At 41.1% G+C, this 13565-nt stretch overlaps 2 protein-coding genes across 10 annotated transcripts; both read right to left on the minus strand.

The window, feature by feature from the left end:
• Positions 1 to 4: 4 nt before the first annotated feature.
• LOC136347977 (putative leucine-rich repeat-containing protein DDB_G0290503) lies at positions 5 to 4920 on the minus strand. Of its 7 annotated transcripts, XM_066298454.1 has the most exons (11): positions 4785 to 4920; positions 4600 to 4652; positions 3934 to 4443; positions 3697 to 3888; positions 3350 to 3643; positions 2941 to 3107; positions 2496 to 2627; positions 1780 to 1989; positions 1250 to 1728; positions 1071 to 1184; positions 11 to 669 (listed from the first exon to the last, which is right to left on the minus strand). In XM_066298454.1, exons 1-8 carry the CDS (start codon positions 4813 to 4815, stop codon positions 1893 to 1895), a joined length of 1476 nt encoding a protein of 491 aa, XP_066154551.1. In that variant the 5' UTR covers positions 4816 to 4920; the 3' UTR covers positions 11 to 669; positions 1071 to 1184; positions 1250 to 1728; positions 1780 to 1892. The 7 variants fall into 7 exon arrangements, with proteins under 7 accessions (XP_066154549.1, XP_066154548.1, XP_066154547.1 ...); XM_066298452.1 differs by having other exon boundaries at positions 5 to 1184; positions 1250 to 1700; positions 1802 to 1989; XM_066298451.1 differs by having other exon boundaries at positions 5 to 1184; positions 1802 to 1989.
• A 1681-nt stretch (positions 4921 to 6601) lies between these two features.
• LOC136347974 (voltage-dependent calcium channel subunit alpha-2/delta-3-like) lies at positions 6602 to 12601 on the minus strand. Of its 3 annotated transcripts, none has more exons than XM_066298445.1 (25): positions 12394 to 12601; positions 11892 to 11973; positions 11628 to 11738; positions 11400 to 11561; positions 11086 to 11347; positions 10895 to 11026; positions 10580 to 10842; positions 10401 to 10530; positions 10168 to 10347; positions 9835 to 10118; positions 9702 to 9785; positions 9576 to 9647; positions 9073 to 9147; positions 8921 to 9025; positions 8751 to 8852; positions 8521 to 8696; positions 8390 to 8469; positions 8259 to 8337; positions 7988 to 8205; positions 7797 to 7936; positions 7559 to 7743; positions 7371 to 7503; positions 7082 to 7320; positions 6820 to 7036; positions 6602 to 6766 (listed from the first exon to the last, which is right to left on the minus strand). In XM_066298445.1, exons 1-25 carry the CDS (start codon positions 12522 to 12524, stop codon positions 6713 to 6715), a joined length of 3696 nt encoding a protein of 1231 aa, XP_066154542.1. In that variant the 5' UTR covers positions 12525 to 12601; the 3' UTR covers positions 6602 to 6712. The 3 variants fall into 3 exon arrangements, with proteins under 3 accessions (XP_066154542.1, XP_066154541.1, XP_066154543.1); XM_066298444.1 differs by having other exon boundaries at positions 11086 to 11350; XM_066298446.1 differs by having other exon boundaries at positions 8751 to 8822; positions 11086 to 11350; positions 12394 to 12600.
• Positions 12602 to 13565: the final 964 nt, after the last annotated feature.

Consider the following 13565-nt stretch of genomic DNA (forward strand, 5'->3'; position numbering starts at 1 on the left):
GGTATTACGTCATAAAACATACGTGTTAATCATATAAAATTTTGGTGTATTTTTTAATCTCAACTATCATAACAGACAATAATTTAAAAGAAAATTGTAATACTCCTCAGATATGCATATTTGTTTAACTAATTGGATAAACCGCTTCTGAACTAACATTTATTATTTGAGAATTAACTTCTTTAGCAAGGAAGTGTTGAGTGTGGTAAGGTTTTGAATCAGGTCAGGATTGCTATACGAAAAAAAGAATTATTTGGTTTTTTATGTTTAATATTTTCATATATAAACTGCAGTAGACCGCACGCCAATCCTTTTCTTTGTCGTCCGTGTCAGTTTTGCGTGAAAGTTCGTTTAATAACTTGTAAATTGGAATTTCTAACGTCGGTTTTTGGTATACGAATTTTATGAGTTTGTTTTTAAATAAATTATCATGTGCCACCTAAAAAAAGGAGGAATATCAACGCTGGTGATATTACACAAGCTGCAACTCCCTCATAGCACTATCACTCCGGGTGTGCAATTAATGAACCGGTTGGTGCACTCTTAGTCTTTTTCCTGACAGCTCGAACGTGCTTTTGTTTATGTCGGAATTCGATATTCACTTGTTTTTCGCGAGATACACTTTTGTTTTGCTTGGTGTCTTTTCCTGTGTTCGTATGTGTGTCTGTACTGAAGAAGTTTTAGGTAAATATTAATGCCATATTTGCACATATTACACATATTTGTAATTTATCAATGTGAATAGCATAGTGTGTTAATTGGTACTCTTTCGCGGTCTTATAAGCAGTCAAACAGGGTGCTTTATAAGGCGGCCAATTGTTATTACATCTCATTAGTTGAGTTTGAACAAAATTTGACTTTGATTTACGTATTTTGTGCATTTACTTTTACGTGTGCATAATGTAAATTATGTAATGCTTGCGGATTGAATTGAGGCTTCCATGTTTGCCCCTATTTCCATGATAATTATATATATTGAAGGGGTTTAAGACTTGACGTTTTACAAACTGGGCGCCATTTTAATTTGCTCTTACCCTGCGGGAAAAATGGAATTTTGTGTTACTCTGTACCTGTTAAGAGCAAGGAAACCCGATTTCTGGCCACTAAAATTATCTTCTCACTAAATCTTAGCTCGGCTGTGATTTTCCGTACCTGCCTACATGTTATAAAGCCGCTACATTGCCCTAATATCAAATAACAAACACTAATTCGCGTAATACATTTCTTATCTCGTTTAGGGCAGCTCTACCTTCCTCAGAATACTGCGCTAAACTTTCCTTTTTCAGCAATAATTCGTTATGTGACGATTTTATGGCTTTAGTTTTTCGGTGCCCCCTACAAATTCCCCATTTTGTTCCATTTGGCGTTTTTGTTCATTAACGACCACTTTGTCCTGCATGAAGTGGGTTAACATACTTCGTACATTATTGGTCGGGTGATTTTGACTCTGCTCTGCCACTACTTTCACTTACGTCATTTTCGACTACATTTTTTCCAGCCATGTAGCCCTTAAGGTTTGAAGTCTAATAATAAATGCAGTGTAACTTGAAATTGTAGGCTCGCTTCTTGATCTGTTTGTCGTCGTTTTGTCTCGACAACAATGTTTCCTACGTCCTCTTTACCCTCAATTCGAACAGTACCACTGTGAATTGTTTAACTTTATCTTTCAGTTCTTTAATCTTGAAATCCTTGGCCATGCTCTACATATATTCAAATGCTTCTGTTTAACTAGATTAAGTCCGTTATTTAACAAATACGATATTTTTAATGAAAATTTACTTATCCATCATGCTGTCCCTACCTTCCATAAGCTGGTCTTTAAACTTCAACTCTAGTCGTTCCATCCAATATCTACGCATTTATTATCTGCTTCATCCCTCTGTTCTATGACGTCACTCGCGTTTTCCACAGTCCTCTGCAGCTCGTTCAATAGAGAGGAAACCAAGATTTCCATTTGTGTCTCTGAAAGCGTTCTCGGCGGTCTCCATTCTAAAATAATAGAAGTTATCATATCAACTTCAAGGGCAAATAGCAGGTATCTCACCTGTTGGTAACGATATTATCATTGGATAAAATTGTGTGAATCTAATAGGGAGGCCAAAGAAAATTGTCTACTTGATTAAAATCGCTAATTTTATATTCTAGTAAAAGGTAAATTTATATGGCCTGTCCATAGGAGTTTAGAAATCTAAATTATATCCAAATGCGAAGGAAACTACCGTATATCGTTCTAGCAAGAACACAGCAAACCGATCGACTCTATAGTTAACAAGCCACGAAGTTGTTATTCGTTTATGCATATCCAAATAGACGCATCCGGCAAAAAGCCACTACGCATTAAGCAACCTTTTGGACTTATTCTGAATCCATGAAATCACGGATTTGTCATTAGTTTCCTCCATGATAATAATTTTTTACACGTTTATTAGTACTATGTAAAGCGCAGCGGAACTAGTAACTCGGCAAAAGCCCTTAAAGTAAGATAAAGTATTAACCTAGTTTCGAAGTGGTTCTTGTCCGCGGTCAGCTTTTGCAGCGAATTTTTTTGATGTTTTAAATTAATTTTCATTTCTTCTTTCTCTATCTGCCACTTTTTTTCTTTCTGCTTCATCTGATCCTGCATTAGTCTGAAACAAATAGAAACACGAAACCTTTAACACAACAACCTCATACAAGAGCGATACAGCGAACCGGCAGACAAAACCGAAAAGAGCTTGAATATAAATCTTGATTTCGAGGAACCGAACGACAAGTAATGACGAACTGAATGATCGAAACACCGCATACCGTTTGCCGAACAGAGATGATTTGCGAACCTGTTTGCAAACACGTTTGTGGCCACCACCAAACCATTGTTTCGTTTGCTATGTGGTTCCTTATATTGTTCGTTGTTCGACGAAATGTTCAGGTCTGAACGAACTTTTAAAAATCGATACGAACCTAATTGTTCTGTGCAATTCTGCATTCGAGGATTGCATCTCTTTCTTATCATTTTCCAAGTCATTTATTTTCGTCGTCATAAGTCTCAAGTTTTGGATGTTGCTAATGTTATTGGATTTAATGTCGCCATTTATTTTTCTCTCGTTTTCCAATTCTTGTTCCAGTTTCTGAAAATTAGTCCAAGAACATACACTCCACACTTTTACCTCGACACTTGCATACGCAGACTTGAGCCAAGGCATATCTTAACATCCGCCTTGTCTCCACACGTTCCTTCTTTGCACCGAAACTTACACGCGCCATACTCTTTTTACACAATTTAAAACTGCACATGCATGTACCAAGATAAAAAGGGCCATGTGTAAGACTCTTAAACATACGGGAATTCATCTGATATTTGAAAAGCTACCGTAACTTGCTCCTTCAGTGCCTGTAGCACTCCATTTAACTCAGCAATTGTTTTGTCATGGGATAGTTTCTGGTTCTCAGCTTTCCTCTGCAGATCTTGAATGATGGTGTTAGATTCCTCCCTCAATCTTTCCTCTTCTTTGATCTGATTTCTCATCTCCTCGATTTGGCTGTCGTTGCCCTCATAACGTTTCTCGGCGAGGAGCTTTTGCCAGTTGACCAGTAGCTCGCTGATTTTAGACTCGTGCTGTTGTATCACTACTTCAAAGGATTGCTGTAGCTGCTCACCTTCGCACTATGGAAAAAGTTGCAGAATCTCAAGACGATGGAGACTTTCAGATTTTATACCTTCAAAAACTTAATTTTGTCCGATACTTGATTGACGTTGATATCAGACTTTGTAACACTCTCCAGAAGTTCGACAATCAGGGCTCGGCGGCTAAGCAGGTTTTTGCATGTGTTCATGAGGGTTTGGGGGATTTCTTCAATAGAACTTTTCATTTTGTTAACAACTTCCATCGAAATTTGCTCGCCGACTCCCTGATGAGGGAAAATTACGCCAAGAAATTTGTTTTAAGTTCTTACCATAACACTGTGAGGGGAAGGAGCCTTAGGCGCAATCGACGACACAAGTTTCACCTCATCCAGTTGCACGTTCCTCCCCAACTCGTCTAAGTTCTTCTTAATCTGTACTAAGTTTTGGTATAAATCCAGAACTGATTTCTGCTTCTCCATCAGCTCCTTCTTCATCTGAAGGTACCGCTTGTTCTTGTTTATAAACTGGATTTCCAGAGTGTGCTTGTTCGCCTGGTTGCCTTTGCGAGACACGACAGATCTGGCATTTTTGAGCAGGGGCGGAATGTTAGTGGAACCGGAATTTTTCAACGGTAATGGGATCTTGGACGAGGCTGGCATGGGTGGGCCCGTGACGCCCTTTCCGTCGATTTGCGATTTAGGAAAAAGACGGTTTGCCGTCAGTTTAGCTTCAAGGGCTTCGCTCGAAGACGGTCCCGCGCGCGCACATCCAGAATTGATATCTTCAGTTTTACTTGCCAGGTTGAGCTCGGCTTCGGTTTTCTCAAAGTCGGAGGAATTCTGTAAAGGAGCATGGGACTAATTAAATTGCCGGAATGATTTAGCATGTTCCCTTTTATGGGAAGTTTTGATCAGATGTGCTTGTGTCCGATAGATGTCAGTATATGTCATTATCAGTTTCCTACTGTTAAATTTATAACACGGTTGTTTCATTACCGACTTCATCGCTATCGGACTTTGAAGTCTACTGGAATGTGTTTTAGGCGGACCTGAAATGGTAAGATCGATTATCACTGATGCGAGACACTTGATAGCTAGTAGTAATCACGAAATCACGCAAATAGAATTTCTGGATCGCTGTGATGTTCTCCGAGCAATCTACCAATATTACTGCTGCTCACCTGCAGAGCCGTTGCTTTGGCACAAACTCATGCTGCGATTTATTTCCGCATTCTTACAAAAATTACAAAAAACGCACAATTAAAATTTTTTGTAAAATAAAAGTCATTGGCGACAGCGGGGAACAAATGATTTGACGTATCTCAAGTCATGTGAGTAGCCAACGTGATGACTGGAAAGACTCATGTACGAGGTTACTCGAAAACTATGAGGAAACGAAGGGATAAATTACTGGATAAATATCCAGGAATCATAACTCAAATCTCTTAGAGGAACGTTCCTCGTAGGCGCTTTTATTCCAAAGCTGATTTTATTTACAACTTAATGCCGCGATTCCAGACGCCGATGCTATCCAGTTTCTTGCGGTCGCGGTCCTGTCCATGTTTGGTAATTCGCACTACTGATCTTGGAAAATACCCAACTTGTGAAAGTCGGCTCACTCAACCGTGCACCAACAGCTCACCTTCTCTGTTGTAGATGTAAATTGAGTCAATGCTAACCGCTAGGGCTCCAGGTTTGCTGGATTCGTCCGGGTCGCTGCCAGGAAGTGCACGTTTGTCAGTTTATTTTCCTAAAGAAATCGAGAATTATTCATACCGTATAGGCAAAGTGTCGGTGCTGTAAATTTTGACCCGACACAGCATATTGCTGAAGATTTCCACGCCGATAAAGCGTAGGGCTGATGATGGTAATGCCGCCAAAGAGTATTACAGGGAATTCTAATATACACGATAAGGCTGGCCATGGGCGTACCATACGGATACGTGGTGTCCTTGACCCTCTTGTAACACACAATGAAAACGAACTATTTACATACTACATTAAGTGCCAAACACTGTCTGAAGTCTATAGTACCCCAATGCAACAAAAAAACCCTTAAAACTTAAGGGTGGGCTCCTTCTCCGGGAATACTCAAGGTAGTATCGCGTTTTCCTAGTTACACCCTAAACCTCCGGCTCGCGATGGCAGCCAAACGAAGGGCTAATCGATCACCCCTTTTATTCTCCAAATGAAATTCTACAGTGGATGCTGTGGAACTTAGATACTCAGCGTCGCATTCTTTATTCTCAACGGGTAGCCTCATTCTCAAGCTCCTGTAGGAAACACGATCGAGGGTTGGAGGCTAGGGACTAAAATGAATACTTACGAGCGAGTAACTCTGATTGAACAGTTGTAGGAACAGGGGATGTCGAGATTGGTGCTGTGACAGCTGAGGTGGCCAATAACTCCAAGCCGTGGGTCGGGGACCTGTCAGTTTCGCTCACTTGCACCCTTAAGAATTTCCCTAATAAAGACCTACCTCAAGAGATTCACCCCGTTGGTCGAAAGCTGGTTAAGAGATTCCTATGGATTTCTCTCTATATGCGTGAAACTAGAATGTATTCAGTGCTTGAAGGAGGTAGTAATAAACACTTTAGGTTTATCAATAAATTACAGTATTTAAGATAATTTTGTAAGCGATAATTTTGAGGCTTCACTGTATGTTTCTAAAGAACGAATACACAGAAAAATTGATAAATTTTTCAAAGACTACGTAAATAATTGCTAGAATTGCGAATTTGTTCACATGTGCAACATAATGCTGGCTCAGTATTAATTATTGACCTTTTGCTCTGACGTATTTTGTTGATGGCATCAGGCGTTTTCTGGCTTATTTGAAGTGACTTATTGATCGTTGTTGAAATAGAGGCAGACAATGAAGATAAAGAAGAATCGAACAAAGAAAGAGATGATGGCAGGACAGGAGTACACATATGAACATACTAAGTTGATATTACTGGACATAAATTTTCAGAATTTTTGTCCGAAAACCAAAAGGATATTTCTAACATATTTATTCATCCAAATTTCCATATAATATATTACTATCAATCCAGGTTAGCACTTCGATCACACTTCCGTGATCTATCACAAGCACTTGATCCTCATTCTAGTCCCAAGTATGCCCACAGAAATTTTTATCCATTTGATTCAATTTATCTTCCTATAAAAGTGTCCAATGCACACTAGTTCCAATTAACTACGACCATCGTTTACCCTTTCATCCCTCTTGTAGCACTTCATGTAGGGCTCCCTCGTATAATTGTTCATTGTAGCAATATAACACGGTAGAGATACTTTAACATTTTGGGAGTAATAATTGATTTTCATTGGCTCTGGCGTGTGAGGGTATGTATGCGACGTGGTCATTGGACAGTTGGATATGGCAAGGAAAATCAAATTTGTGTTTGGAATTTCCTTCACTACGTAAGACCTGGAAAGAACGATTCATTAGAGAATAATATGGGTTTCAACCCACCAATTGCAGTTAAATTTAATGGAATCGTTATTGTAAAAGCTGCTTCTGAATCCCTTCTTTAGAGTGAAGAGCCACATTTCCCGGTCGCATGGGGTTGGAACGGTTTTCTTTACTTTCAGTGTTTCAAAGATCTTGCTTTCCAGCTTGAGGACGTCTTCCCCTAATGGATGGATGTAGCCGAGGGTGTATAGCAGCAAATTGAAAGCCCATTTGATTGTCTGGAGTAAGTTTAACAGAGCCTGAAGAAGAAGCTATGTAACATTTAAGTGAGATGGAGGGCTAGTGATACCGATTTCAGAAATAGGTCGATTTTCGGAGAACTGTTTTTTTTTTTCTTGGTGGCTTTTTTGAAGCATTTCTTGTCGCCCGGATCTGGAGACTCCGGAGGCTCGTTCTGGCACGAGGCTTGGTAGTCGAACATTCTGTAACACGATTCCTGATTGAACTCATAAAAACTACTCGCACATGTGTATGTACCTAGTGGATTCGTACACGTTTTCCTTGACTAAGTAGTACATGATGTCGGGCCGGATATCTCCAATAAATCGCCCGGTATACTCAATCTCATCGCTGAGCAAAATATAGGCGTTATTGTCTAAGATAAAGCAATTGAGATAGTCCGACTCGCAGGTAATCTTTTTACCCCCTTTTTTGGCTCTGGGCTAAAAATGTGCGTGTTTCCAAACCGTCATATATGTACTGACTGTTAAGTCACCTTAGTGGTTATACTGTTATACAACTTGTACATGGCTTGATGATTGAACTCTAATCCCACAACCGCAACCGGGGTCTTCATGTTGCCTTTTTCGACGAATATAGCCTTGGTGCCTCGAATCATGGTGTTGTTTTCATATCCTAACGAAGAAACGATGCGGAAAAATCTCAGCTAATCCCCTAAGGCCTCACCTGATATTTCAAACGGCACCGAGAATATGAACATGTCCTCATTTTTTAAGTTTTCTTCCACAGAGCGTTGGTACCAGTCCTCGTCGATGGACCTATTGCTGGCAGGTTCCGCTTCATCATAAATATTCTGGTAAATGTCTCTGTTAAAAGTCTTCCATCTGGTTAAGCCAGAGTTGGTAGATAGGAAGATTTTGTGCATGTAGTAAGCGTCGACGAACCTACAGCAGTAATTTCGTTGAGATTGAGGAATTTTGGTGCGCTTAGCGGTTACTTCTTTTCATGGTGGACGTCGTCGTTGAACCAGGAAGTCTTCTCTATGTCGTGCATCAAATCGTGGTAGAGATTATTCCCTGGGTAAAAAGCATTGAGAATTATACGCTAGAGAACATGTACATCACCTACGAAATGATGGGTGGTAATAGGCATATTCAATTTGTTCTAACGTCTTCTTGTGCGTCGGAGGGCAGTTTTTGCAGTAAATCCTGAAAGATAAAAATATCCCTGCTGCGTCTTGGATTAAACCAGATAACTACCAATCTGGATGAGCCGCCCAATTATCATAGTTTAAGATGGTTTCAGGGGGCGGATCTTTTGATACTCTGGATTTGTTCACCTTTACGACACCGTACTGATCTGGCATTACAATGCACAGTGTGAAGGGCCCAATGTCTGTGTAGTAGTAATGCCTCCTGGCGCGTATTATTCTCTTCTATCGACCCATGTTGATATAAAAAAAAGTGTCAGGAAATCTCAGGTGTTTTACCATATCGTCCAAAGTGTATTTTATGTTCAGTGTTGCCTTCTTGCCCTGTCTCTTCAACATTTTTTCCCGCAACTGTAACCATTCAGAGGTGGAAGATCTGCGCTTCAATTTTGCTCAAAAAATACAGCGCGATGTTGCCGATTCGAGCGGCAATCTATGAGTAAACTTACACGAACTATATCGGCTCCGAAGATTCTGGGCTCGTTTTCGTCGTCCAATATCTCAGTCTCCAGGATATCCACACGATTAAATGTCGGTTTTAAAATGTATTCGAACTAAAAGGACGATTCCAGAACATTCCAGAGCCAGCATTCTTACTTACCTCGGTGCGGTGCTCGGGGTGCATCAAGATGTATCCGTTGTTGGTGATGATGAAGGCGTAGCCATTCACTCCTATCTGAAATCGTTAGTGAGAGATTTTTCATATGTTTCGTATCAGTCACGTTGCACGATGTCAACGCAACGATTGACTTCCATGAAGGTCGTATCTATGAATTGTTAACTTTGGCAACCCTGTTTTTCAACCACCGTTTTGAAAAACTAGTCGCAGTTTTGAAGTCCCGTTTGGGCAAATGAGACGCTAATCCATGGCGACGAAATCGGAAATAGTGACGTCATTTTAACCTCTAAAAAACTACGTCGCAGGGAGATTAATGCGTTTTCCGACGCAGCTTCTTCCGATCTTGCCGCCACCTGTTGGCGCCTAATTTGCCAAAAGGCACGGACGAAACTGTGGGAAACAACGTCACATCCTCGTCTTCTAGATCGTTGGGCCAGGCTTCAGCTCCAACATCACCAAGTGGTGCCAAACGTTCTTAAACTTACTTTATTGTAGGGAATTCTTGCCCTAAAAAATTTAATCGGCACGTCGACTCCTGCAACTCCAGTTAAATTGTACTAAAAACGTCGTTCTCTGTAAGCGAAAATTCGTATAGGGCTTAGCACCCTTACCTCATCTCCGCGTCTCCCGTAAACTGGAAGAGACACCGTTGTCATATACGTGTAATTCTGCTTTTCCTCGTAAGCTCCATAGACCTAAAAATTCGATTCGGTGTAATATTGTACAGATTTGAAGCCATCTTACGTGAGTTTCTTGCAAAAGCATGTGGGTGACGCTGTTGTGGTTGAACTGCAAGCGATCGGCCCTCCTTTTCACATGGTCCAGGAACACTTCACGCTGCCTAATTCCCTCGAACTTGTTCCAGAGCCAATTGGAAAGCCTTCTATCTGCCAAGTCCACGTACAAGTAGCTCCAGATGGGGGACTGTTTGTCGTTGTAGCAGAAATTTATCGGTCTCGACATCACTTTCAAGTACTTAAGGACTTTTTCTCTGATATCGGGCTTCTCGGTCATGTTCACGTAGTACCCTGAAAGGCCTAAATTTTGTATTTGTTCCGAAGGTGTCGATCGTCAAACCCATGTTTGAACAGGCGATAAATTCCATCTGCTTCTCATCTTCCTTCTCGGTGCCTAGAAGATACGTGAATATGCGTACTGGAAAGTTTTTGATCCAGTTCGATCGGTTGAAGATGGATATATCATAGTCGTAATCGATTCCTTCGGTTATGAGCATGATCGCCTGGTTGCAGTTTGAGGCTGCAAGACGACAACTTGTGCTTCGTGTGATAGAAGAGATTTTGATTGATTACTTAGATTAGTCTGGCGAAAATAAGCCAACAATTTAAAGGCTTTTTCCAATCCTAAGGAAATGTTCGCCACGAATTCTATCTGGTAAACTGGCAAATATTCCCTCAGAAGGCGCAAGTTTTCTTCGTTTGCCTGGAACGTTATATCTTATTCCTTAGTAATGAATCAGTCATGGTCTTACCTGGAAAAGCGTATCATTAAAGCAGTCGACAAGGGGAGAAGTCACGTTATTGAATGTGTAGATATTAACAAAATCATTATCGTTCAAAGTATCGAGAATATCGTTGACTATTTGATGGGACAGTTTCCTCCTGAGTCCCTTCATGGAGCCTGACTGATCCAGAAGGATAATAATGTCTTTGGGGGAGGTCATGGCCTCGGTGAACCAAGACCTGGTCCTGAAGTCGTAGGTTTGATAATATCGTTCGTCCGACCACTGAACAGCTGGACAAACAATATTGATGTTTCTCTAGGTCGCTTGGTATGAAACGATTACCAGGATAGTGCCGCATGAATCCCGAGGGGCTGGCAAAATACTGCCAAACCAAATCACTATCTGCGTAGTAATTTCTTTTGAAGACCAAATCCAGCGGTTCAGACCATCGAATCCCCTCGAGGACTGTCATATCTAGCAACAATTCAAATAAATCACATTAAATTTTCAATCGCAATGGCTCCTGCCACCACCTCTTTCGAATATGTTGGTGGCCACCTTCACCGCGCTCACATTGAGGTTTACGCTGGTCTCGAAGTGTGGCTCATACTTCAATGGCAGGTTGGTGTATGATTCTCTGCTGTGCAGGGCTTCCATTAAATTATCGCAGTCGCAAGAGAAGTCCTCAGTTTGATAATCCCGCTTTTCGAACAGTTGGTTTATGGATGATTCGCTGTTGAAAATGTTGTAGGTCAGATTTGTGAGATGCTTGTGCGCGCACCACCATTCGCATTCCTTCTAAAAGTCTTAATTAGATTTCTGGTGAAGCCGACGTGGAATTTAGTACGTTAAAGATGTCTTCGGATATTTCCATGCTTCGCTCAATGGTCTCTTCAGAGTTCTCGATTCCGTCCACGTCGAAATAGTAGTATCTGTCTCGAGTTTCGTTCTTGTATGCCTGATCGTCTCTCCGGTAGTAGGAGAGAAATTCCGCATAATCGGCAATTCTCTATGTGATGGGGCGTGAGTTTGGGTTTAATTTTAAAAAAAGAGGGAGGAGGGGGTAAAGACATACTCGAACTGCGTCCACTTTGTTTTCCATGAAGATTCGGATGTCCGAGGCAACGTCCTCGGTGAGGACAACACCGTCGATCTTGTACAGGTGGTTTTGTAGGTGTCTGAAGTTCTATTTTTGAGATTAGTAGTTTACTAATTTGTGTGCAAGCAAAGTGAAAAACATAAATAGAATGTAAAATTCCATTTATATTTTTTGCGTTATTTACATAGAAGTAAACAATATGCGATACAGGTCAAGTTTACTGTTATGAGGAAAAACTACCTTTTTCACGTCCTGGACTCGGGTCATGTTGTTGCTCAGCTCCAGGAGCTTCCGGCCAATTTCTTCGGACCAAATTTCGACCCTAAAACAATTCCTCAATAATTGGAGTATTGTTCGATTTGCGGCTGGACCAATCAATTAAGAAACGCACACAAACCTCTGTTGTCGTAAAAATGGCAATTCTCGTAAACTCTGATTGCTTTGAATTTATTATTTGTTCGACACGAAGCCACATTTTGGGCTTCGCAATTGTCATGTCTTTGGGGGCCACACGGGGTGTTTCCCCAAAAATAAGCACGGTGCACCGATAAAAATCAATAAGATTGAGACAAGTCGGCGCCACATCTCTACAGCTTCCAGTGGCCAAATTTAGGCCCTTGGAGTCGGCAAATGGGCCCGATTAAATATGTATGGAGACCAGTTTTTTTTTTTAATATTCAAATTGCGACAATATTTCCACGAAATGTTACATGCATTGATCAGAATTATCTCCACTACTTACAGGTCAACAGTCTCCTTCTGAATGGCCCGTATCGCGTTGTCGATTTTCTTGGGATCGGAACCATAAGCGATAGCAGATCTGAATAAGATTGTTGTTCCATAAAATACAATACAAAAATTGAAAATTTCCATTATGGAGAGGAATAGTGTTGCTCTGGTTGGTTTGCTCGAAAGACGCGTTTCAGATCGACTGGCCAGTTTTTGAACTAACTACCTGAACTAACCTAAACTAACTCTCTCTCTGTCTCTCTTTCTCTCTCTCTCCTTCCCTCCCCCTCTCCCTCTCTGCGCTGAATCTCTCACGATCTTCGAAAACTATGAGAATTGCCAAAACTCGGATGTTTTCAATGTGTAATATGTGTCTTCCACGTAAAACACCCATCGGACAACTACGGTAGATAGATTGCACTAATCTTATCAGTTGGGAGAGCTAAATTGATTTTTCGCCGTAGCTGATCCCCTTTGACGTTGGATTATTTGGTATGTTCGGTGTTTAGGTTCGGTTTTGAAATTTTGGTCGGAGTTTTGTAAATTACACAGTACTTTGCAAATTTTTGGAAAATTCTGTAAGTTATTGGAAGCTCGTGAGATATTTGTTCGAGTCGCAATTTAGATTCCTGTCGCCGGTCTCCGCTCCGGGGTTTGCTCAGACGAGCGCCTCAAAAATTTTTTCTTGCAGACGTGCACTTTTCTACCCAGAAAACTACATAAAGACAGAGAGTGGCAACTTTAAATATTCCACGATCCCTGGAAAATAAATCCACTTTCCACATATGTATATATCTATAATGATCATTAGAATGCGCAGCTTTGTCCTAATTCGCTTCATCGGTAACTTTCACCGTTCAGAATATTCCCGCAGCGAGTACCAGCTCCGTCTTCTCCCTGGTGTGTTTTCCCGTTCTCGTCTGTCTCGTTCGTTCTTCTGCTCGTCGTTTTCAATCGTCCTCCTTCGTGCGAACGTTCCGTGGGCCGATTGCTACTCCGCCTTTCTCGGCACCGCCATTTTCGTGAGTCCAGCACCAGCTGGTCTTTGAATGTCGCCACCCGGTATATCGCTAACCAGTGGCGTTCCCACATTAACACCACGCGAAACCGTTGTCTTTGCACAGTTAATAATTATCCTGCGAAATACAGTTTGAACGGGTGCCACTGTTCCATCTTTGATATTTT

Source organism: Euwallacea fornicatus, chromosome 30 (genome assembly GCF_040115645.1).
Source record: "Euwallacea fornicatus isolate EFF26 chromosome 30, ASM4011564v1, whole genome shotgun sequence".
Taxonomy (NCBI): Eukaryota; Metazoa; Arthropoda; class Insecta; order Coleoptera; family Curculionidae; genus Euwallacea; species Euwallacea fornicatus.

Excerpts from the sequence above, each read along its gene's own strand:
- LOC136347974 (XM_066298444.1), bottom strand. The coding sequence starts at position 12,524 with ATGGAAATTTTCAATTTTTGTATTGTATTTTATGGAACAACAATCTTA. Across the intron at positions 11,027-11,085 it reads CACCAACATATTCGAAAGAG|ATATGACAGTCCTCGAGGGG; the intron begins GTGGTGGCAGGA and ends AATTGTTGCTAG. Across the intron at positions 9,648-9,701 it reads ACGGGAGACGCGGAGATGAG|TACAATTTAACTGGAGTTGC; the intron begins GTAAGGGTGCTA and ends CGACGTTTTTAG.
- LOC136347977 (XM_066298452.1), bottom strand. The coding sequence starts at position 4,815 with ATGAGTTTGTGCCAAAGCAACGGCTCTGCAG. Across the intron at positions 4,444-4,599 it reads GTCCGATAGCGATGAAGTCG|AATTCCTCCGACTTTGAGAA; the intron begins GTAATGAAACAA and ends GCTCCTTTACAG. Across the intron at positions 3,644-3,696 it reads ACAAAATTAAGTTTTTGAAG|TGCGAAGGTGAGCAGCTACA; the intron begins GTATAAAATCTG and ends CTTTTTCCATAG.